Source organism: Lepisosteus oculatus, chromosome 10 (assembly GCF_040954835.1).
Source record: "Lepisosteus oculatus isolate fLepOcu1 chromosome 10, fLepOcu1.hap2, whole genome shotgun sequence".
In the NCBI taxonomy this organism is placed as follows: Eukaryota; Metazoa; Chordata; class Actinopteri; order Semionotiformes; family Lepisosteidae; genus Lepisosteus; species Lepisosteus oculatus.
In genome coordinates this window covers 12,807,924-12,832,485 of record NC_090705.1, presented here as the reverse complement: position 1 = coordinate 12,832,485, position 24,562 = coordinate 12,807,924, and the positions used below count along the sequence as shown (strand labels likewise).

At 33.2% G+C, this 24,562-nt stretch overlaps 1 protein-coding gene across 2 annotated transcripts in view; it reads right to left on the bottom strand.

Annotated features, from left to right (window-relative positions):
• The window catches only part of cdkal1 (CDK5 regulatory subunit associated protein 1-like 1), a 417,958-nt gene that overhangs the window by 248,683 nt on the left and 144,713 nt on the right, over nt 1-24,562 (bottom strand). For both annotated transcript variants that reach the window (XM_015357729.2, XM_015357728.2), the window contains exon 8: nt 9,964-10,067. In XM_015357729.2, the coding sequence (XP_015213215.1) occupies nt 9,964-10,067 (104 nt within the window). The remainder of the gene's footprint in view (nt 1-9,963; nt 10,068-24,562) is intronic.

Here is a 24,562-nt window from a genome sequence, read left to right as displayed (position 1 = left end):
AATGAAAAGCAGGTGGTGCTCAGGGCAGAGGAGCCATTGCAATTACATGACATTTGCAGTTTCATACCACCTTTCTTTTAATTTGCAGAGGGCAAGTTTATAGACCATGTTCAAAATTAATCTGTGTAGCTCAACACATGTAATCGCAAGTAGAGAACAAGGAAACTAAAGGTTAAGGACAGTGTGTTAGAGCAGGGTGTTGACAACTATACAACTTACAGGGCATGGGACTGATGTGATTGATGCAAAATGAAACAATTCATTACTAAAACAATTATACAAGTTTATATATCCTCTTCTTAGGTATTGCAGCATGGCACTGTATGCTGATGGAATATCTTGCTAAACTGAATAATTTTAATACTTAACGATAGGGAAGAACATGCTTATTACAGTTAATCATTAGTGTTATTGAGCTAACATATTCCAACATGCACACAAAAACTTAAGTTTGAAACTTACAGAAATATTATGAATGCTTCTATTGGTTCTGGTTTATAGTTATAGTTTGATCTTTAGTATCCACACAGAGTTGGTTAAGGATATGCCTTTAAAATAAGTACAGTGTGCTTATACTTGATCATCTTTTTTACAATTTAAGAGTGTAGAATGTTAGGTAAAAAAAATAGCAAGATTTCTTCTTCTGTATTTGTATTAGTTTCCTCAAAAAAGAGAAAATCCAAGTCACTGTTTCTTAATAGATTTGCTATAATTTACCGTGTTCTTTAAAAAAACAAGTTGTCTGACACTGGGCTTGACAAAAATTGAATGTAAGTAAATGCATTGCATTGTATCTGACTTTTTATTTGTTTTGTTAAGATAACACATGTTCACTGTTATTTGTCCAGATATTAAAATAAATTAATATTGTAAATTATATATTGTATTATTTATATAAATAACTGGTCAATGAGATATAGAAAAAAAAAACATTATTTCCTCAAAAGTTTAATGAAACTACAATTTTAAAAATAACACAGCAGTACAGTTTAAAAATTCCCATCTTCAGCTTTTCCCTCTTATTTGATTTGGAAAGAGACCCAACATCTAGATACCCTTGCAAGTATAGTAAAAGACAATTCAGTACAACAAGGATTTGTACTGAGCTAAAATTCTCCTCCGGTAAGTTAGCTAGACGTTTCGTATCCATGTGCATCTAATTTAAATCTGCAGTTTAAGTGGCTCCACAATCCTGGAATGTATAACCATGGTATGTGCCACAAGCTGAATTGCCTCTGACAAGACATTTATACTGGCATAACCTTTGAAGGCTTACAAAGGGTTCAGGCAAGTTGATGACACTGGAAATGTGGTTATTGTCAAAATCGTCTAGTGAATATTTTGAAAATCTAGGCAATTTAATTGCAGTAAATCCATGCTTACCCTAGGAAAACTCATTCAAGTTTAAAACTACATGGTGAAATTCAGGACTTTAAATACAAAAGGGATTTGATTAAAAACATAAATAGTTGGGACTTCTCCCAGACTACTTTATGCCATATTATGCTAAACATTTTATATTTATATTTAACATACATGCAACCATGCAAACTACCACAGAACAGAAGTTTTCTACATAATAAAAGCTTGACAGTATTATTCTCGTTTTGTTCAACATTAGATTTTTCATGTGCTGTACCGTCATGCTTTCATTTAGACAAATCACGATTTCAATATTGAACTACTTTTGTTATGTCAAATAAAATACTGTGCAGAACAATTAGACAACAAAAAACTTTTTCAAATGTATAAAGTTATGTATATGTCTTGTTGAAAAAAGAGAATTCAAAAGCATTGCTTCACATTTTTAACTTAGGAAATGCACAGACAAGGTCAGTCTGTCTTTAAAAGTAATCTTAATGAACAGCCACTGAAGTTATATTAGTAACTTTAAAGTGAAACAAGCTATCCAGCACCAAAGAAATGCCAGTATGCTTCAGCTGGAGATCAATAGCAGTCTTACATATGGATTTTCCATAATAAAGTATAGTAACAGACTCCCTACTGGCAAGTAATTAATGTGGATTTTCAATAACATTTCAGAGATAAACAGATGGTAAAAAAATTGAGAAAATAGCAAATTAAAATTCTATAAGAAATCAATGTAACTCTCTTTGTATTTTTTTTCCAGGAAAGATTAATGGTTAGTCATTCGTTTGCATGAGGGATCATAGTAATTTTGTAGTCTTGCATGTTTCACTTAAGTTTAATGCTATAAGGATGCTTTTATTTGCAGTACTAAATATAACCATGCAGATGTCTAAGCAAAGGATATTAAACATCATATGATTGAGTGAATTGTCTTATAGTGAACATTTAAAAAAGAAACATTACTAAACTCAATGAATACACTTAATGATAAAATGATTATGAATGACTTATGAATGCAGCATCCAGAAGTTATTACAAATTCATAATTATTCAAAAATAAAAAACTTCAGACCCAATCCAAGCTTGATTGGACAAATTCTGAAAAAAACAGTGCAAGTTTTCCCACCATTTCATACATTTAAAAATCAATCATTTTGTCAACTTAAAGATGTCTTGGCATCTGTTAAGCTACAGTATTAATGATATTACTGTAAGTTTAGTACAAGAGCACATACAACAGCTCCTGGAATTCACAATTTGCATGTCAATGAACTAATCATTTTCAGACATGGCTCTGTTAATATAAAATACACCTACCTTTGTAGTTCTGATTATGAACAATTTACAGCGTGAGAAGATCTAGCCTCCACACAATTCATTCTTCACCCTATCCCTCAAACAAGCAAACACGAAACACTGCTTCAACGCTTTCACAATATCATGATGGAAAGTTGTCAAGATATTTGTTTTATTTTAATATTAAGCAGGTCTGACCTATTAGAAAATCTTTGTGACATTCATCCACTTTTTAAAGTTTTTAAAAAGAGCAGATGAGCTCTTTTAGATACATTAAAAGTGCATGAATGTCATTACTGAAAACGAAAACACAAGAGTGGCCACATCTTCCTTCACAAAGTCACTACCTACTGTATGAATATGTTTTCTTGAATTCATAAGGCTTCTGGATCCTTAGTGAATCCATGCTTTTACAGAAAAAAAGCCCACACATGGCAGAATACCAAGTCGCACAGGGGCCATATTGTTTTTTAATGCCTTTTTCAGTAGTCATTAAAAACCTATTACATACAATCTTCTAAAACTGTTTCAGTCTTTGCAATATGGTTCAAATGGCTATCCTGTGGATTATGCTTTTATCTTTAACTAGTCTACCCTTTTGCCTAAAGATCATGGCCAAAGAAAGAATTGAAGAACAATTTGGCTGAGATGGCTCAAACTAACATACATCCAACACAACACCTTTAAAAAAAAAAGTCACTTTCCACTTAACTTTCTGCCAACATTTAAGCACAAGAAGATCACAGGAGCCCCTGAGTGCATGTGGCTTTTCTTAACTGCTCTGAATGAAAGAGAAATTCCACTGACAACCACATCAAAATGGCAATAAACGAGAAACCACAAGGGTCATGATATGCACAAAAATAAATTACCTCATCTGTATTAATAAAGGACACACTCAGGTCATCGGAAGGAACAACATGCTATTGTCAAAAAAGACAATTAATCAAACTGCAAACATACTGTGCATTTCCATCTTCGGTGGACTATTCAACATCAAGTAAAGATTACACTCATAGACTTCACTTTGTGTTTATGGATGAAATAATGACTTTAGATATCCAGAATTAGCCTCTTATATCATCTGTAGCTGTGAAGATTACTGATTACTGATACATTTTGATACATATTGATACAATTAAGAAAGGCAGTGGTGAAAGGACAGATCCTTGTAGAACTCCACTCATTACATCACATTATCATAGCAGAAACTCTGGGATATCCATTATTAATGTATGCAACCCAACCATTTACTGCCTCAGATTCAAGTTTTTCTATATGATTTTTTTAAAGAAAAAAGGGGGAAAATCCAGCCTATAATGAAGATCTTGAAAATTGCATAAATGTTGATTGTTGATTGAGAAAATAAGTCCCATATCAATGTCCTTAGGATGAAGGAAAAATACACACTAAAAATATTATTTAAAATCCTATAAAAGACTACTAACCTTCTTCTAAAGTACTCTTTACTGTTTTATGTCTTAAAATAAATGTTTTATAACAACCACAATAATAATAACAACAGTTGTTTTATATATAATATAATACAGAATGAACCAATGCCTAGGGCAAAGCAGTGACATTTGAAGAGGAGAGTAACCCAATTATAAAATAGAAAAAAAAAACTAAACAAAACATTAGAACACGGCTTGAGTAAGAAGTCCCAGGTTTTTAAAAGACGAGCCATTTCCAATGCAAATTGCAAAAGAGTGTTATAAACCTCCTGAAATCCTCTGCCTAGCTTCAAAGCAGGGTTTGTGCTCATAATTTTAATTCACTATGTGACAGGGAGGAGCAATACCTTCTGTCAGATATTGCCTCCCATCGCCTTCTAATTTGCTAGATGGCATAAAAATACTGCCACCAGCACATTTAGAGCATTTATATGGACCTGTCTTGAAAGGTAAATCATCAAATTTATGCAAAAAGCCTTGCGAGATGGAATTATTCATTCTGTAATTTGAATAATTTAAATGACTAAAAAGGCAGTTTCTAGGACACAAGCAATTGGGATAGCTGTTTAAATATTACTTAAGAAAATAAATCACTTTGGTGAATATTTAAGTAATTCTTGTTTGCAGTTACAAACAACAATAAAACAACAACTACTACTAATAGCAATAATGCATTTACATTAGAATAAGTGTATAATTTAATAATAATGAAGTACAAAGTTCAAGTCTTCTTATTGTACTAAATATACAAATAAGTAGCATATTTGAATAAACCAGCAATCTCAAATGCTGCATTATTTGACACCAACTGCTTCTACCATGGCAAATATCAGTATGACTAGTTTTTGAGGAGATAAGATTAATATTCGGTTTCCCCATCACAAAGGACAATAAGACATCACAACAAGTATAATCTAATCAGAATGGGAGCATGTTATCACTAAATTAAATTGTGTTTGATGCATACACTACACTTTTAAATCCCATAAAATATCAGCCGTATACATTTCCAATCATGAAATGAATAGCATGTTTGCAGTTGAGAATGGCATAAAAAACGGCATTATCATTTTCTTTTAGTATAAAATCTGGAGATCCATTTCTCACAGATACTGAGCAAGTCCCGCTGGTAACTGCAAGCCAAGCCATCACTTGAGGAATCTCTATTACAGTTAACTCATGACACAGTTCAGACTTGAACCTATGATTCTAGACTACATGCATCAACCTGTGCATATCTTTAGCGATTGATCAACTTGGAAACCAAAGATGAGTTTTTCCCCTATAATGGATGAAAAAAAATCAGTTGTAGCAAACACTGTTACACCTGTACTGAAAGTAATAAAGATAAAATCAGTTGACAAAACCACAGTGGTTTCATCACTGCTTCATCAATTTAGCACTAGAAAACCAGTTTGCCACTATTTACTGTGAGTGGATATTTGTAGTGACTACACAGTCATCGACTGATCTGTCATAAACAAGAGTTAACACATTATTCTGCATGTCTTCACCATACTGATGTCATTCAAGGTGTTCTACACACAAAAACATGAGTCATCACTAAAGAAGACTTGCACTGCTGGCCAGGCTATGTGAAGTGCTGTTCACAGGATCTCATTTGGTTGTTTTGATACATAGCTGGTCCCCATGTGTGGTCATCTGGCCTGCAAACAATGATTGTTTAACTGACCCTTTACAGCTAACCTGCCGACCTGGCATTTCCGATTCAGTTGAACTAGCAGTGAAAATGAAGATGGAGCATCCATCTTGGAGACATGTCATGATGTGGAGTCTTCCAGACGATGCCCATCATTGACAGACTATTTGACTGTAACATCTTGACAGGTTAGAACCTGCTGAGTGTGACAACTCAAGATAGCAACTTATATATATATACAGTATTACACAATCCAACTTTTTACTAAGTAAATGGAACAAAACTCACTATAACTAACATGATTGTAATGTATATTTAAAGAAACAGCAAACATTAATTGAATGATAAAAGAACAATATTGTATATCTGGAGAGTAAGTTTTGCATTACAAAGTTTTGCATTCTTGCATTACAAGAATTATCATCCTAGAATGACAGACTAAAACTAAAAAATGTGTCACTGACTTTGCCAAAGTTTTTACAAAAGTGTTACAAAACAGTTTTTTTGACTTATTATAACCTAGAACAATCATTTTTCCCTCTGTTTCTGGCTAAACATGCAGAAAAATTAGATAAAATGTGTTTAATACATTTGAATCTTCAACTGCTAAAGCACCTCAGAGAATCCCATCTCAATAAACTTAAAACCTAAGTGGCTTTCCAGGTCAATCTTCTTCCAACATAATAATGGTGAAGGTGTCTCACCCACTCCATATAAAATATGAAACTACAACTACTTATGCCAAACCAGAATTTTGTCTTAACAGTTATATTCTCTAACAACTGCAAAATATTGATTTTTTTTGTTATATTCCATTTTTTGTATCTACAGTGCTGATGTGATAATTGCTGTTCATTTCTCGGTTCCCAATAGAGCAGAACTTCTGCAATTTAAAGTACATTTGCTTCTCACACCATTCTTTGCTTTTCCATTATTCAAACACTGCTAGGTAATTCGAAAGCAATCTTCCACGTCAATCTATGGTGATATACCAGACATTTGATGACTGTAAATTTTGAATAGACTCTTGAATGCCAATTCAGGGACAACTCTTCTAAGCTTAAAGTAATTTGCTATATATTTAGAATAGAAAGTTGATGCCCTTCCAACAGGATCTACACAACGTATCATTTCAATTTATGGAATGTGTGCATTTAGCACTTCGCATATTAAGATAAAAAGCTCTTTTCAAACAACTATTATTCTACAGCTGTGTCATAAGGTGTAACTGAATGACGCAGACCTTTACAAATTATGTGTGCTTGATTGGTTACTCCTGGTAAAGTAAATCCTTCTGAAACCTATTTTTCAGCCTGCAGGTTTGGTACTTTACACTTTAAACTGTTTTTTTTTTCCATGTTAGACATTACATTAAAATGGATGAACAGAAAAAATCAGAGACCTTTACAACAAGGTATAATCAGAATAACAGATGTTTTTTTTTTCTTTTCAGCAAACCAGCTTACGTCCAAAAACAAATCTTATTCTAAAGGTTAAGAAAAACAAATTGACATACTCTATCCAGTAAAAAAAAAGGGTATGAATTACAATTTGACAAAATCTGCTTGCACTCATTTCCAGGAGTCACAACCACCGTAAAGGAAGTTAAAAAAAAAAACTGTACTGCACTGTAGACATCATACCATCATTTAAAATAATCAATTAGCCAATGCTTTGCATAACTAAAGCAGCTGTTCCCATGCAGTACATAAAACAATGCATTAAAATGTAGTTAAGAAGCTAGCATTAAAACCATGCAGTTACCAAGTCAGTGTTTGCCCAATTGCCCACTGACAGTTTTGAAGGTCATATGTTTCTTGTATAATTCTTGATTTAAATGATACAACAAGATAATGCTCTATATTGATGACATAACAGTAACCTTTGTTTTTCACAACAACCGTTTTGCTGCAAGAAACATATCTGCTCACATTCCTGAAAAATCAAAACAACATTCATGCACTGAATGTGGGCTAGTGTAGGTAATGTAAGCTTGTCTAGCAAATCTATCTGAACAACTGAAAAGACAGCCACTTGGATGAAGTACTGAAAACTGGACTATTATTTATTTCTTATTTTACAGAGATGAATAATGCCTGACAGGAAATACAGCAGATAGAATAGAATCATGAATTGCTAATATGGAAATACAGAATTCACATTGCACTGTACGTGTTGCTTAGTCTATTGTTTTCTGTTGAAAATGCAGCACCGTACAAATATGAAACTTGAGAGTAACTCCCAGGATTATTCATTTCATAAGGAAATAGAAATTAAAAAATATCATATAACAGAATGAGTGAGAAACTGGGTAATATGTCATGGCTTAAAGCTCCTAAAATGCTATGCCATAATCTTAATAATATTTCAAAGAAAAAAATTATATTAATCATGCATATTTGAATTCCAGAAAACACAGGGTCACATTTATGCACACCTCTAAGTATTTTGTTAAGTAAAATAAAAAAAGAGGATTATGAATAAACTTGGCATTGTACACTACACACTGCATGCAATTTTTATAAAACAATATTTAAAGTAATTAAAGCCATTATATTTAGGTATGCTGTTATGACCTGCTCTTAAAATGAAAATAAAATAATAAATATTATAGAAAATATGAAAGAAAAGAAAAACTTACAAAGAAATAAACTTCATTAAATAAGAAATCATTCATTAAATTATTTATAGGCTTCTTTGCTATGATTACTGCTTATAATATATACCATAATTTCTTTATCTTCGGTTTTCATGTTATCGAACATGCATCAAAAGTAAAAAAATGTGAAGCTTGCATGCTTTCATGAAATGCCACTTAAAATTAATGCTTTCATTGTATGTTAGCCAGTGGAAAAACCATAAAACATTCTAAACTTTCCTGGTAAAATGTATCTATTATATTTTACCATTCGATTAAAATTGCTTATAGGAAAAAAAATTAAAAATCTGTTCACTGTGGAAGTTGAATGCAGTAACTGTAAAGAAGTAAAGTAAATGGTATAGGGAAATTTAAATGTCTAACAGTGATGCCTATAATTGGTGTGAGAAGGGGATTCCATATTATTCAATAGGGAATAAGTCTGTCTTAAATCATGTTTTCTTTTATGTATAAATATTCATTTTGAGTAATTTCATATAATGGAATGCATTAAAAACATGATAAATATTGATGTACAGTGATTGTGTCAACCTGATAATACAGTTAAGAATGTGCATGTGGGAAGTACATTTCATACAGCAGGGCCATTCAAGTTTGTAATGACAATAAAAAGATTTACAGATTTATAATATGAAAATGCAGATGTTCTAGGACAACTCTAGGTCACCACTACATTTGATAAACATTTATTGTTTTGTTTCAAATTAAATGAAAACAGGTGTTGGACTCAATCTCTTTCCATGACTTAATGGGCAGAGAAGCCATGAAAAACATCTTATTATACAGTAAGAACGTTTTCTGGTCTCTCTCCTAACTCTACATAAAAATAAGAAAAAAACATTCATCTACATATATTTACTAGCAGGTATTAGCATAAACAAAGGTTGGGAGGAGAAAAAAAAGGATTAACAAGTAGCCTATGGCTCATAAACATAATTTGAAATAATCTTTTTATCAGCTTAGATGTTTATGCTCTAAACATGATAAACATGAATAGCTTACTTTATAAACTTAACCATTATGTCTAAACCATGATCATATGCAATACAAAAATAACACTTTGCATCAACACATGGCATTAAAGATCAACAACTACTAATAAGAGAATAAACAGATTATAAGATAACATTTATTGACTGGGAGATATGATTCCCAATTGGTTGCAACCGATTACAAAAACAGATTTCCTCCTTTTTTGCCCAGATACTAGGTTGGTAGCAGTCTTCATAAGTAGTTTAGATATTGTGTTTTATTATTGTCCAACACCGAGGATAATAGATTTACCTAGATTTTGATTGGCAGGCCTTTACCAATCAAATTCAGTATTATTTACACAATAACAAAATTTCTCAAGCTAGACAATATAATAGTATTCATATATTCAATATACTGGCTGGTCCAATCCAATGACTTTCTTGCTTAACTAGTCAGAAATATCAATGTAAAATAATTCATACCCATGACTTTATACTGTATGTAAGACCTAAGAAATTATCAAGAGCACCACCTTCTGTGTTACTTACCCAAAAAGGACTGTTGCGCTCTCTCTACCAGCTCCTCTATTGGATAGCTTGCCAAGTCCCCTCGTGCATGTTTAGTTTTGCAGTAGGTGCAGGCATTAAGACAACTGTTTGAAAAAGAGGGAGAGAAAACACGTCTGAATCTTCTTTAAATGTTTAGCTTGATTGTTCTTAAGAAAACACTGCATTTTTTTAGTCTCTTTTGTATGAATTATAATACATTCACACGATTTTACATGGACAATTTTATCCAAACTATGCATAAATGGACAACAAAGTAAACTCTATGTTCAATGTCCATGGTAACTCTGCTATATTTGCTCCTTTAAACTTTTACAATTATGTTTTGGAAAGGTAAAACAGGTTTTATTCAAACAAAGGGTGTTGAAAATACCATATTCTAGTTTCTAAGAAGAACTTAGGAATCTGCATTAATAAGCAAGTTATTATTCAGGTACAAAAGTATCTCTTTCGTTTTTTTGATCATCTGAATTGTTCTTCTTAAAATTACACAGAAATAATACAGATCTGAAATTACTGAAATTATTTACTCACTTTATATTTATCATACTGTACGTACTGTGACACACATTCACTGCAAGTACTTTTTTTTTGCACCACCACTAAGTAGTAACTCAATATAGTCAGTAGCATCAGTGACAGTGCCCTCCAAAAGTACTGCAACACAAAAAAGTTAAAACTGCCATTTTTGTTTTACAGTCATCTTTATTGCTTAATTACTTATTTAAAGTACAAGTATTTGATTGCACATCCCTTTAAGGTAATAACTGCATGAAGTCTGCAACCCACTGAGCATACCAAAGCCTCTGTGGAGTAATTTGAGATTCGTTGCCAGAGCTGCTTTGAGCTGTTGCATATTCCTGGGATTTTCAGACTTCACTTTGTTTCTTCTACATGTACTGTACAATGCATAGTCAACTGGAAATTAAGATTTTCCATGTTTTTTTACCTGGTGATCTTTGACTGTACGGAACATATAATAAGTATGGAAGTATTTTCCTCTGCATTCGCAGACAAATGTTTCTGAAAACCTCAGAATTAATTCTGCTGCTGCTCTTGTTAGTAAGATCATCAATACAGACAAGTGAACCTTTTCCAGAGCCAGGCTTTGCTTGTCTAGGCCATGGCATTACCTCCACCATGTGTCCGAGTTTTTGTCATAAAGGGGAGTTGCAGAATGACGTTTTATGAACAGATGAGAACAAGGTAAACCTTTATCAACTTGATGGAAAGGCTGGTTCAATGTTAAAGTGTAGATGAAAAAGCAACGTCAGATGTTCCATAGGATACTGCATCATCACGGCCTGGACAAAGCAAATCATATCACTCTACAGTCTATCAATGACTCCCTGATGTCTGGGTTTGAAACACTATATTTAAAGTCTGCTGCTGTAACATTTATAATAAAAGCTAGTCATTAATGACTTAACGTTATTACATATCTCCAAGGTGTTCTTTTTAGGAAAAATTAAGTAATGTGTGATTGCGACCCTATTACAATGCATCTTTCATCTAATAAGCCGCTTGAACTTTTCCAGTCAGGGTTTAGGTACAGTAATGAAACAGCTCTTGTTAAGGTTCTTAAAGTCTTGCTGACAGCTGCTGATTCTGAGTCACTTAATATTCTTCTTCACTTATACATAATATTTTATTAGACCATACTGTACATAAAATGATTTAGGGATTCTCATGGTTTACTATATATTGCTATATAATATATGATTTAGTATTTATTTGCTCTGTTGTTCTACAAGACAGCAGAATGATCTCCAGGCCTAACCCACATCTTGCACGTTAGTTGGCATTTAATTAATTCTAAATTTTAATTAACTTACTGTTTAAATGTATTTCTATATACTTATTTATTTAATTATACCTTATCTTGAAATGAGGTACCACAAAAGGTTCTTTATAAAATGTCATTATTATTACAGATTGCCACTTGACTATCACCGAATGGTTATCTCTATTAAAGGGTTCGACTTAAAAATGTTGATGACACCATAATTTATCTGACTATTATCAAGTGCTGTTTACCTGCACACTAAATCAAATAGTACTGCACAGGTGTTTAGCACAGGTTTCTGACCATTGGGTATTAAGACATGGATGTAACTGTGATAAGACTGAAGTTATGCTGATCAGTACTTAACACAAATAATGCATTAAGTTAACAAGTTCGGCATGAACCGTAGATCATGGTGATGGAATTAAACTCTTAAAAGTTAGAAAATCATGATGGTGGTGGTGGTAATATGGTGAAGATGATATTTTTTACCCTGGACTGTCATTGTGTAGTCAGAAGATTAGAGCTCACTAAGAAGTTACTACTTACTAAGAATTACTACTCTAATGTAGTAATTCTAATTACACATTAGGGTCTCTACTAACATACAAATTAATTTCCAGCATGTCCAGAATTGTATTCTGTATTACACATGTATCACACTGAAAGAAACAAAAAAATAAGATGTTATTTTTGCTTAATTCTTTGCCACTCAGCTACAAATCGCACACTCATTCTCAACTCCTTACAAAATCTAAATAATTTGTAGCCAAGATATTTACAAGTATTTCAACAAAGCAATTCTTTAAAAGCAGATGAGAAAAACATGCTCCTTTCCTATACATTAGGAAATTAAATGTGTAACTCTTTCTGAATTTTACCCAGTCCATAATTTTAACTAATATTTTTTATTGATCTGTAATAAACTACAGGGAAGTGTGGTAGATTAACAAGAAAGTGCTTTGAAGCACTTAAAATAAGCAGATCACCAGGACCTGATAGTCTTCTGCCAGTTGTCACAGACAACTGCTCAGACGAGGTTAAAAAGTAGACGCAATAAAACATTTTGAAGTCTGAGAAGAGAGGAGTTATGGTGATTGACGGTCCTAGAATCAAACTACTCAGGTGAGGAACCTTGGGGTCCTTTTTGATCTAAGCCTTGCTCATGTCCCCATGTAAATGTTCTTTTTTAGTAAACTGGTTAGAACATATCACTCCCAGTTTAATGCATATTTAATATTGTCAATGCTCTTTTTATTCTTCTCATACGTATCAATAATCCAGAATAAAACTTAATTTAAATGCTGATATTCAAATCTAAATGAACTTGTCAAGCAACTGGGGACTTTTCATCTTTAAAATTAATTTAAATATGCAGTTTTTGAATTGTGTATAATATTCATAACCCTATAACGGGTTCAAAGCATGTTACTAACCATGTTAAAGTAGGTGGACACTGGATGGGTATTTGTGGGATTTACTGGCTAGACTAAGAGATTGTTGCCTTTGTTTTATTCGTTTTCTTTTTGCACAGAAATTAAGCCGCCTCCAAAAACATTCAACATCCAGATTTTAGCCGATCTTATCTTTTGGAAATCTGTCCCACTAAAACCCCTATCTGAGATCACTTCCCCAGATTGAACTGAGCATTAAGGATTGTGTTTAGCCATAATATGACTGGCACCCAGAGAAAACAAACACAGATGGGAGCTTCTTATCTTGTTGTTCACAGAAATGTCCATACCTTAGGTTTGGAGTAGCACCATTCTTTGACATACTGTACAGTGTGCCAGGATAATGCTGAAATCAAACTGTAAAGGGGTGGCACATTTTTTCGACACCTTCTCCAGATGCCCTTGATTTCCTTTGGGCTTTTTATAAATAACAAAAAATCTACAAATATCAAGTCACAAATCCATCACATTAGTGATATTAGTATAATAATAGTTTTCACTATAATTTAGGTCACAATTAGGACTTCAAATCGTACAATTCTGAATATTATTCACCATGCCTTCTCAGTTCTTACTTTACACCCCTTAAAACAAATGATGGATGGTTAAAGAAAAAATTATTAAATTCTATAGGCGGGGATAAATTTGCTCAGTGTATTTGTAATTGCCTCTAGCTAGAAGATTGTTTTCATTTTCTGTAAAATATGCTCACCACCTTAATCTGTTGCCAAAATTAAGAACCATTCTAAATCCTTCTGTCTAATGTAAATAAAATATCTTCAGAGTACTATGTGGATTTCCAGAATATCCTCTTTCAAATATATTGGAATATGTGAAGTGTTAAAACATATAATCACTCAATAAAGAAACTAATGAAAACTACTAGATGCACAAGCCATTGCCTTTGATTCTGACACTGTTAACTGGAGCTAGCTCTATTAAATTGGGAAAGATTTGTCTTTTGTTTCAATTGGAGCATTTTGAAAAGAATTGGTCAGGTCATACAATGGTACGGATATGTAATCTTTACTCCTTTGCAATAATTGTATTCCTAATGAAATACTTAAGAAATCGAAGAGGGAAATTCAAAATGCTCTCAGGTTTTTTTGTTTTTCTTTTGCCTGTAATACAGCTGTTACTCCTCTGATGAAACCCAATCACAGAACCTTAAATCTTGGCTAAGAATAAAAAAAAACATTCAACTAAATATCCCAGTGCATAAGATTAAAATAAGTTAGAATGAATAATTACCAAAATGTGTTTATTATATCTTAAGGATAATGTTGTAGAACAGCTACACTATCTTACAAGTTATTTATTTAAGTACAGTATATATACTGTACATACACACACATTTACCAGTAACACTGAATTAACAATACCAGTAATGACAACACGTTAACATTTAAATATTTAAATACTGTAACATCAGCACAAACTGGAGCAGGTTGTCTCCTTTAAACTGTCTAAACGACTAGCCCAGCAAGACTTTTCTAAAACATAATTAGATGACAAAGGTAAATAATTGCTTAATTATTTAAAGTGAAGGTTGTTGCCGCACAGAGCTTTATTCCTGGTGTTAATTACATATTGAGGTACAGTATGGTGATATTTTAGTTTCTTAAAACAGAAAGAACTACCAGGTGAGAACTATCCTGAGTGCTCTTTTTGTTATCTGTCTGAACACTGTTGGAAATATCTAGACTTGGGGTCTTTATAGGCACAAATTATTGCCCACAGGCTGTACAAAGCCCACCAGAGGATTTCATAAGGCCTGCTTCAGCACAATATAATTAAAGGATGATTTGTTAGCCTTTATTGTTTTTTGTGTTTATATCATATTAGTGTAAACAAGAAAGTGTTACAACATGTGACAAAAATGGATTCATTAAAGGAAAAGGAGTTGGCATGTTTCATGTAAATGCTTTTTTTATTTTCTTTTGTTGTGTACAAGCCAGTAAAAAACTACAGCAGGCTAACCACACCAAATAAACATGTAATTCCTTAGTGATTGGTGCTATTAAAACACAGGAAGATGCCTTCAGACAAAACTTCAGTCCATTCCAGATGCAACACTTTTGACTTGTTAGCAAATGCAGATGCACAAAAATGTCTCCAACAACCATTCAGAACGCTGATGTGATTATGAACTGGACTGATGGACTGGATGGATAATGGATGCAACATTTGTAGAGCATTTTGAAAAGCAATGAAAGGCGTTCAGAATGTGGAAGAAAAGGGGAGGTAGATTTTAATGTTCCATGTAAAATTTACTGTAAGGTTTTGGAACATAAAGGCTTAGGTTTATCAAGAAGCAAATACATATGGATACTCTCCAATAAGCAATCTAAGTTGAGTATCCACAAGTCAAAACAATTTCTGTGTTTCAGTGAGAAGGCAAGCCTTAAAATAAAGCTTTGTAATGTATATTACTGAAAGAAATTACTGTTTTTCCCAGTTTCGTGATTGCTTTTTTATGGCTGCCAACTGAAAGGTGTTTGTAATTTGAAATCTGCAGAATTCAATACTGCACATATTTCATGCACCAAAAGCTGATTTCTTCAGAATAGCAAATCTTCTCCCCAGTTCGACTGCGGCAAAAGAGGATAACATCTGTCTATAAAATGGTTCAAGGAGTTGGAATTTTGTTTAAAGAGGACCGTTATGTGATCAGGTAAAAAAATATTTAATAAAACAAGGTCTGAAAATGACAAAATGAGCAACAGTATGTTCACCAACTTGCTGTATCTATCTCCTACTGTGTTTTTTTCTTTCCAAACCTTTGAAATGCCATTTACTCCAGAAAACAGACTCATATTCTGAAGCTAAGTAAATCTTACATAAAACATATTTACTCTTATATCATATACAAGTTGTAAGCATGGGATGCTTATCTGTGACATGTCGTACAGTTTTATTTTGTAGATGTAAGGGCAGAAACGTAACCGCATTTGGCACAAACTATTTTCTTTGTATTCATGCAATATACACTAATAATAAACATTTTAGCAATTTATTCAGGGGCTACATAAATCTTACCTCAACACAGAGCATTTGCTCATTCTCATATTTTGGAACACAAGCATACATCAAAGCAGCATTTCTGAAGAAATGGGTTCAAAGACATGAAAGCTTAGAAACATCTTCTTTTGAAACTCCCTATATAAAATTCTATGGAAAAATACTGAAGTGCAATAGAATACAATAGCATCACAGGAAACCCATTTCTCTAGGTATCTGATATTTCTGCAAAAACTGGTTTAGTTATTTATTTACACGTTTTCACTTTCATCCGATGTTTCACTGAGCCTCCAAGGGACAGTAAAAAGTACATTTTTCCCTTCCACCATGAGCCAAGTTTTTATGATGGTGGTAATAAAAGCAAATGCTGTGCTTGTAGACCAAGGGATACAGAGATTCCCACTGTTTTTATATATGATTCAATAACGGGGAAAAAAGACACAGCAGCTGGTAAATCTGGCTGCACTGGAACTGACATCTCAGTAGGTGAACCAAAATTATACATTTTTCTGTTACATGTAATACATACAACAATTGATCAGTATTTTTTCATATTACTTTTTTATGTTTCTCAACATGTCTTTGACTGCAAGACTACAATCAGTCTCTGGCATTTTTTTAAACTCATTATATACTGTTTTAAACACTTCCATCCAATCAGATACTCCAGTGAGGATACTTTTCAGAATATATTGGCGCCAGCACTATTAATCTGAACCTCAGTGGGGAAAAAATATTAGTTATCTAAAATGTCTTTCACCCTGTGAATTACATTAACTATAAAATCTGTTAGCACTAATGTGGCACTCAAAGCAAAGCAAAGTTATACGACTTAACATCTGTAATGCATTCGTGTTTAAGTGTGATGATAAAAGACACTTGGATGTGTAAGCTGTAAAGGTTACCCTGGGGATGGACAGTTTTTTCAAACCAAAGAGAAGGAAAGATGGGAAATCCAATTAAAAAACCTTGGACACACATTTACACATGGGGTTTATCAAAAATCAAGAAATTGTTTCATGTTTACAATCACTCAGTTTCATAAATGAGCTATATATTTTGTTTTTCAAACAGATGGGATACAATGAAAACTTCAGCCCACCTACTAATTTCAAATCCCAAGCCCAGTACCCGAATCCAGCTTTGATTAAGGAGACACCAGAAGCCTCCACAAACAGAAATCTGCCGTCATGCAACAAGTCTGAATTGTGTGAAGTGGGGGTGGATCAAAGTTTTAACTTAAAGCAGGGCTATGCAGCATTTTATACTTTTATACAAATCCCAAACTTCATGTTTATTGTTACTGCATCTTGCACTTCAATGCCTCCCCATTTTCTTGCATGACTTGACAGTCTCCTTTAAAAGATAATCATCTAATTACAGTGTAATCTGCTACTGATCTGTACTGGCACAGCATGTAAAGAGACATGTCAGGAAGAAAAACCTGGGAGGTTGGCTTTTTAATTAAGAATATATCCTTTACTGCTTTTAACACTTGCAAAATATTTCTCTTTTCCACAAATGACGAGTCTGAATTAAAGCTCCCATCTCTTCAAAAAACAATTTTAAATAAACGGAATCCAAAGCATCCTTAAATGATTTAACATAATTCTTAGAAATTTTTACTTTCTATATTTAATGTAATCACAATAAAGTCTATCCATAGACCCCATATAAACACAGAAGCATAAAAGTTAAAACCTGGTGACTGGTGGTAAAAAATATATCTAAAAAATCTCAATGTTTTTAAGAAGCAAAATCTAGGTTTTAGTATGGCTTATAATGTGAACTTAACTGCCAAGTGGGCTTTTGTAAATTTTTTCTAGAATTTTATTTACATACTCTTACATATCTTGACATCTACAAGTTACAGATTTTGCTCTTATTTATAGATAAGCATGTTTCAGAAACAAGATATAAGAAATGCACTTGCAAAACTGATCAAATGAGAAGAAAATGTTTCCTGAATTCACACTTAAACGCATTTTTTCATAAATGTCTTTTATGTTCAGTTTATCATATTTTGACTTTAAAATGTGCACAGTCTTGTTACTTTATTTTCTGTGTACAGTTTGTTTTGATCTACAAGCTATGTTGCTGTCATTAGCAAAAATGATTACTACTATTATCTCAAATGAAATACTAGCTCCTGCAATGGAAATTACTTTTTCTACAAAACCCATAGCAAAAAGTATCCCTGTGACTGTTTGATCTGTAGATAAAAAGCCAAGAACTGAAATATGAGAACAAGAGGTTGCAACAATATAAAAACACTTTGATTTATCAGGATCAGAAAAAAATAATTCTAAATCTTGTTTTGGAGACAAAAGCCATAGACCAAAAGGAATGAAGCAAAAGCACAATGAAACAGGAACAAAAAACAAAAAACAAATTTGGAAAATACTTAAAAAATAAATGTTGCACCAACAACCTTTTTTTTCCACTCTGGTAAGAAAATAAAGTGAAAAAAAAACGACAAGAGCTTTACTCAAGCTTTTCAGTGAAAAGTACATAACAAAAAAGAAGGGTTTAGCACAAACTATTTTAAGCCTTATTTATTTCTGGAGGAGGAGACAGACAGAAATGCACTGAGAAAATTCAATTGGCTTGAAAAAATATTGCATGTCAGTCACATCTTGCTTTTTTAATGAGTCTGTTTTTCATTTTTATTCCAGTCAAACCATCTATCACATTTTGGAAAAGAAATGAGTGAGCAGGGGCTTGGAAATTAAATAATCTGTCCTAGCCAGTGAAGCTTAAAACCAGTACATACATTTGGTTGATAAACAACACAGAGCAGTATTCTGACACAGTAAGGCAGAAGGAGGGATTCATCCGCCCTGGGTATCTAAAAAAACGTAATGCTTTATTGCTTAGATTGCTCGGACTGCTGACTTCTGCTATGGGGTTTAAAGTGCTTACAAATAGAATCAGCAACTTCTTTCACAGAAATAAAACAAGGTTAGTGGCTTTATGGACCAGATCTGTTCATCTTTCCACCTCAAGGGCAAAGACTCGCCCACAGTATTTCAGTGAGCTAGGCCAAGTTTCTCACTACAACAAAGTCAGAGAAAATACCAACATTTTACTCTTATTATTTTCAATAGTTTTTTTTTCTAAATACACTATCTTTACAGAGATGTATATATACAGTATATATATATCCTTATTGTACACCTTTTCATTGTATACTCCTTCTTTAAGCATTTCCTTCTATAGACCTAGAAGCTACAATTTAGAATTTAACATAAAAAGAGGTGAATTCAAGACTTCTTAGAAGAAGAATGCTCCTGCTTTTCAGATAATAGAAAAAGGTCTTCAATAGGAACAGTCACACTGAAGACCAAAAGGTCTTCAATTGGAACAGCCACACTGAAGTTTAAATTACTTTTGACCAGTAGCTCAGGACACAAGCATGTTTTGCTTAACTTTAGCATGCAAATGGAACACTTATTATTTTTTTCTATACTGAACTTGGCAGCATTTGAAAATATAACTTGACACACTCCCTATACCAAGGGTCGCAAATCCTAATCCCGGAAAGACACAGTTACTGTATGTTATTATGAATGACTTTTCACACAAACATGGTCTCTGTTTCGCTCACAGCTTACAGAAGATTATTAAAGATGGCTTGGAGTTGGTCAAATAAGACAGGTCATTGGCGAAAGGGTTATTAGAGGGACGCTACAAGTCAAGGGAGACAAAATAATCACTGCCAGCTATGTTACTGTTAGAATGGGGGGTTCACATCATGCAAACTCGTCTCACATATACCTAAACTGCTCCACCAAAATCTGCAGCAGTATCATCACCACAGTTGTATCTTCTGAAATACTATAACAAACTACCTAAGCCAGGTTCAGAAGAATCTGATTCTCTGGCTAATTGGCAAGGAAAACAGAAGGAGTCCTCTTGTTTAGCCCAGCAAGCACCTAGTTATACCTGCCACATCTCCACCTGCGAAAGACTCTTTAATGTGGTAGGCAAGCGTTCAGGCCTGAAATGGTCTGATCTTAGTGATAAAAACTGTAGAGGTTATTAAAAAGGGTCATGATTCCACAACAAGCGGAAAGTTCTCAGTTCTAATGTTTAGATACAGTGGAATATGAAACCCAGTGTGACTTTCTGGCAACAGGGCAGAACTGTTCTCAATCTGTGGCACAACTGGGAAAGTCTTCCCAGTCAGTGTGTAACTAGTATCTTCCTAACTGACAACAAACAGCACCTGAAAGTAATTAAAATATAAAAATATTTTTGGTGTTTTCGGGGCAGAAGATTACACAATTTTTACATTACATTGTATACCATTTGGCAGTTCTGGCAATCTGCTGTGAGATTGTTTTTAGCTGTCAGGCTTTTGAGTCCAAACCTTGTTAACTTACTAGACAGAAATGACTTGCATTTGGCTTCACTCCCTGGATATACAGTTTATAATGTGAAAGAAACAGGAGAATATTATGAGGCTGTTTTGGAAGTGCCTGCGAGATCAACATTCTGGTTTTCAATGAAGGATCATTCCACTCACCTACAGCAAATGGATTAATAATACCTTTCTACAGTTGCAGTGCACAGCTAGATATCTTTAGGGATTGTCTCTTTTTGGTTAAAACATAGAGGGAACTATGCACATCTTATTGAGTGTGAATAAAGCATGGCGTGGTGAATGTACCACTCTAAGATGCATATACTTTCAAAGTCATAAAATTAACCTAAGAGAACTTAAAGCATATTCAGACAAATAAATTGAACCACTTTAAGATACAAAGGTCACTGGCTACTGTTTCAAATAGAATGTGAATGTTCTTTTTTTACAGGTGAGCCTTCAGCCACACAATAAAGTGTTCAACAGCCTATGTTACACCATACAAGTTACTTTAATTCTTTAATTAGCCTAAACAGTTTACAGATGCTTATTTCAAACTGAATTTTTTTTGTTTAATTTTTCTTTCTGTTGTGTAAAAACCACATAAGTATCTCCCAAATGCGATTCATGTTACAGTTTCATCTCCTTTGATTTACAGAGAGTACAAAGAAATAAGCTGATATCGTTATCAGTACACTGTAAACATTCAATACGCTATGTAAATCCTATTTACACATCTCCCTGTGTATTAATCTATGGAAATAAATAATGCATACTACATAAATGAAAACAAAATCTCTGTGGAACAACATTTTTAAATGTTTACTTCAATAGCTACTATGGAAAAAAGGGGAAAACATAAAAAATTATGTTTATTAAAAAATAACGTGCTGAATGTTGTCGCGGGAATTAAAACTGTTCTGTGTTTAGGATAAAGTATGGAGGTGCTAAGAGTTAAAAACAAACAATAAAACATGTAAGTCAGGCAAACCACCAAACTGTCCCCCTTTTCTCACCAGATATCTGACCAAATTTACAAAGAAAACATAGGAATAACAGGGTCTTATGCTGAGGTCACTAGTGCCCCTGATAAGGACCATTGTTTTTATATCCTGCTCTACCTTTGGGACACAACCTGTCAGAGGACAAAATCACACAGGAAACAGCAGGCTGTAGCCTTCTCTGCTCCACACATGAATGCTGGGGGACAAGGTGCAAAGGATAATACTATTTTGGTCAACTGGAAGCAGTCTGGGAAACTTAAATAATTTAAGCAAAATTCCCACTGTACCAAATCAGACATTCTTAATGGCTTCTGATAGAAATCAGGCTTGTGTTCAATTTGCGAGGAAGAACTGTCTGTGGGAATGCTTAACTCAATTGTTTTTAGCAGGGAAAACAGAACCCAAACAATGCCCCCTCAATTGTTTAGCTTCCAAAAAATAATACATTACTATATATTTAGAACATAATCCCTCAAAACTGGATATTGTTGCTATTAAGTTATGAAACTAGCATATTGGCTCATTCTGCAACATACCCCTGACAACAAGGCAACTGTGAGATAACATAATTAATTTCACAATACTGCACGTCCTTGAATAAATATTGCAATCATATAAACTGCTTATTCAGATTATGAACAGTATTAATTATTACTAAATTTAATGCAAGTCGTGCACAACATTCTTCAGCAACAAATAACAGAATGCTTGTTGACGTGAATATCTTCTTATGGATACTTGATTGCTTTTAATAAACAAAATCCTAGCATTATCCAGTCATTGCAGATGGTTTTCAATACTTTTATCTAAGAAAGTATTATCTAAACTATCATTTTAAATGTTATATCAACATGTAAAACAATTTGAATAATTTAATTCTGCATGTGCTTAAGTATTTAAAAAATATACATATATATTGTAAAATAGACAAGAATCAAGTCTTAAGAATGATTTGATTTACTAAAACTATGTAATGTTTTTTTGTTTTTGTTTTATGAATGTATTATTGTACAGCCATTGGAGGGAAAAAAACATTTTCATTTTCACATAGTTTCAAAAATATTTTAAGCCTGATTTGGAAGAGGTTTAGGGAGAAGGGAATAGTTATTCCACTATTCTCAAGACCAACTCCTGATGTTTTGGTTACTGGAACTTGTGCAACATTGATAAATTGCCTAACATCTTCTAATCATTATCATTTCCTTAATTTACATAAGACAAACAACTACTAGTTCACAGTAATGATTGTCAAAGAGTACACAGTGGTAAGCATTTGATTGCCCATATAAAATATTATGGTTAAACTACAAAAAACATGTAAGTGTTCCAAAATACTCAAATGTGTCTCCCTATTTTCTATTTATGTATGATAGCCAGATAAAACAGGAAAATTAATGTGTAATAAAGTATAACCAAAAGGTGTGTTTTAAATTATACTACACATAAGAAGGGTTGCAATTGAGAGAAAGACATTCTGTCCCTTTTGCTTGTTTAATAGTTTAGTAATGAAATAAAATGTCAAACATTAAAAGACTAAAACATCAAAAAGTGTGTCCTGAATGAGCCCAGACCGTGTGCCTTTATAATCTAGCTGAGAAACCTGTTCCAGATATGAGTAACACTTTGTGTAAAGATGTGTTTCCTATTGTCCATCATAAATTCATTCTATTAATTAATTTTATTATTAAAGAGTTTCTAGTTATGATCTCAAGTCTATGTTTCACTGCTAAATCTGTCTCCTGAAATACTCCTTTCCCTGCAAGCCTCAGGGATGATTGTGGAATACGACGAACAAAAAGATGAGACACTGTTTTTATATCCTGTTTAAAAATGATCCTTTATAATGTTTTTTTTCTGATTAACTGTATCTTTTGGCTGTTTTAACTGTTAAATATTAACAGTTCCAATAACTTCTAATTACTGTATGTACTATTTGGTTTGTCTGTCTTGTGTGGGACTCTGAATGTGCAAAAACCTTTTAAGTTTATAAGTAAAATGTACTATGGAACATAAAGCCTATAAAAGAAAGGTCTGAAACACAAATAATCATATGCTAAAAAATAAACATCTGGTAAATTTGTAACAGCCCCAGTGGCTTGACTAGCAGTGTGGCTGAGAAGCTAGAAAAGGATACGGAAAAAAGCTTGCTGCTGATACCCTGATCAACTAGAAACTAACAATGTTAGTTTTTAATAATGGGCACTTTTCAGCTATTATCAGGCCAACCGTACTGATCAAATGCTAAAACTTAGCACTAATTTGCCTGTAACATGGCCCTTTGGCATGACCTGATCAACCCAACACTTAGACATTACATGCACATGCAGTATGCATCATTTCACAAATTAAATGAAAGTGAATTAAAAACAAATCTAAAGCACCAATGTACTGTATCTGTTCACTTGAAAATGTACACTATACTGAAACAAGTCCAAAATTAAGCATACTACAGTAGATACCAGACAATTATGTAAATGCTAAATGATTAAACATATGTGTTTGTGACTTTGCATGTACAGGGCTAGTGTGTGCACAAAAAAACACTCAGGTTTTCCAATTTTAATTTAATTATGCCGCAGTGATGCCAGAAATCAGTAAAAGGTTAAGCTAATGCACTCTGGGAATGTCACTAGCCGTTCTGCACCTCATTTAGCAATAACAGAGCATACAGCAGGTCATGAAAGCATTAAAGACTTGTTAAGATTGGTAAAACGGGACAAAACTGCTTTTCTTGTGTTTATGTAAAGGAATGAAAAGGTCATTAACACCAAGAGTCAACTTGTCTATGTGAACAGTGATGTACAAGATCATGCTGGCATTTTGAGACCTGTGCTCCAGCTGTTGTTGCATAAACACCAAAATCAACATAGTCCCTAAATTCTTTAACACAATAATTTGTGTTCCCACACATTGAGTACCAATTAAGGCTATCTGTGTCAATCTGAGAAGA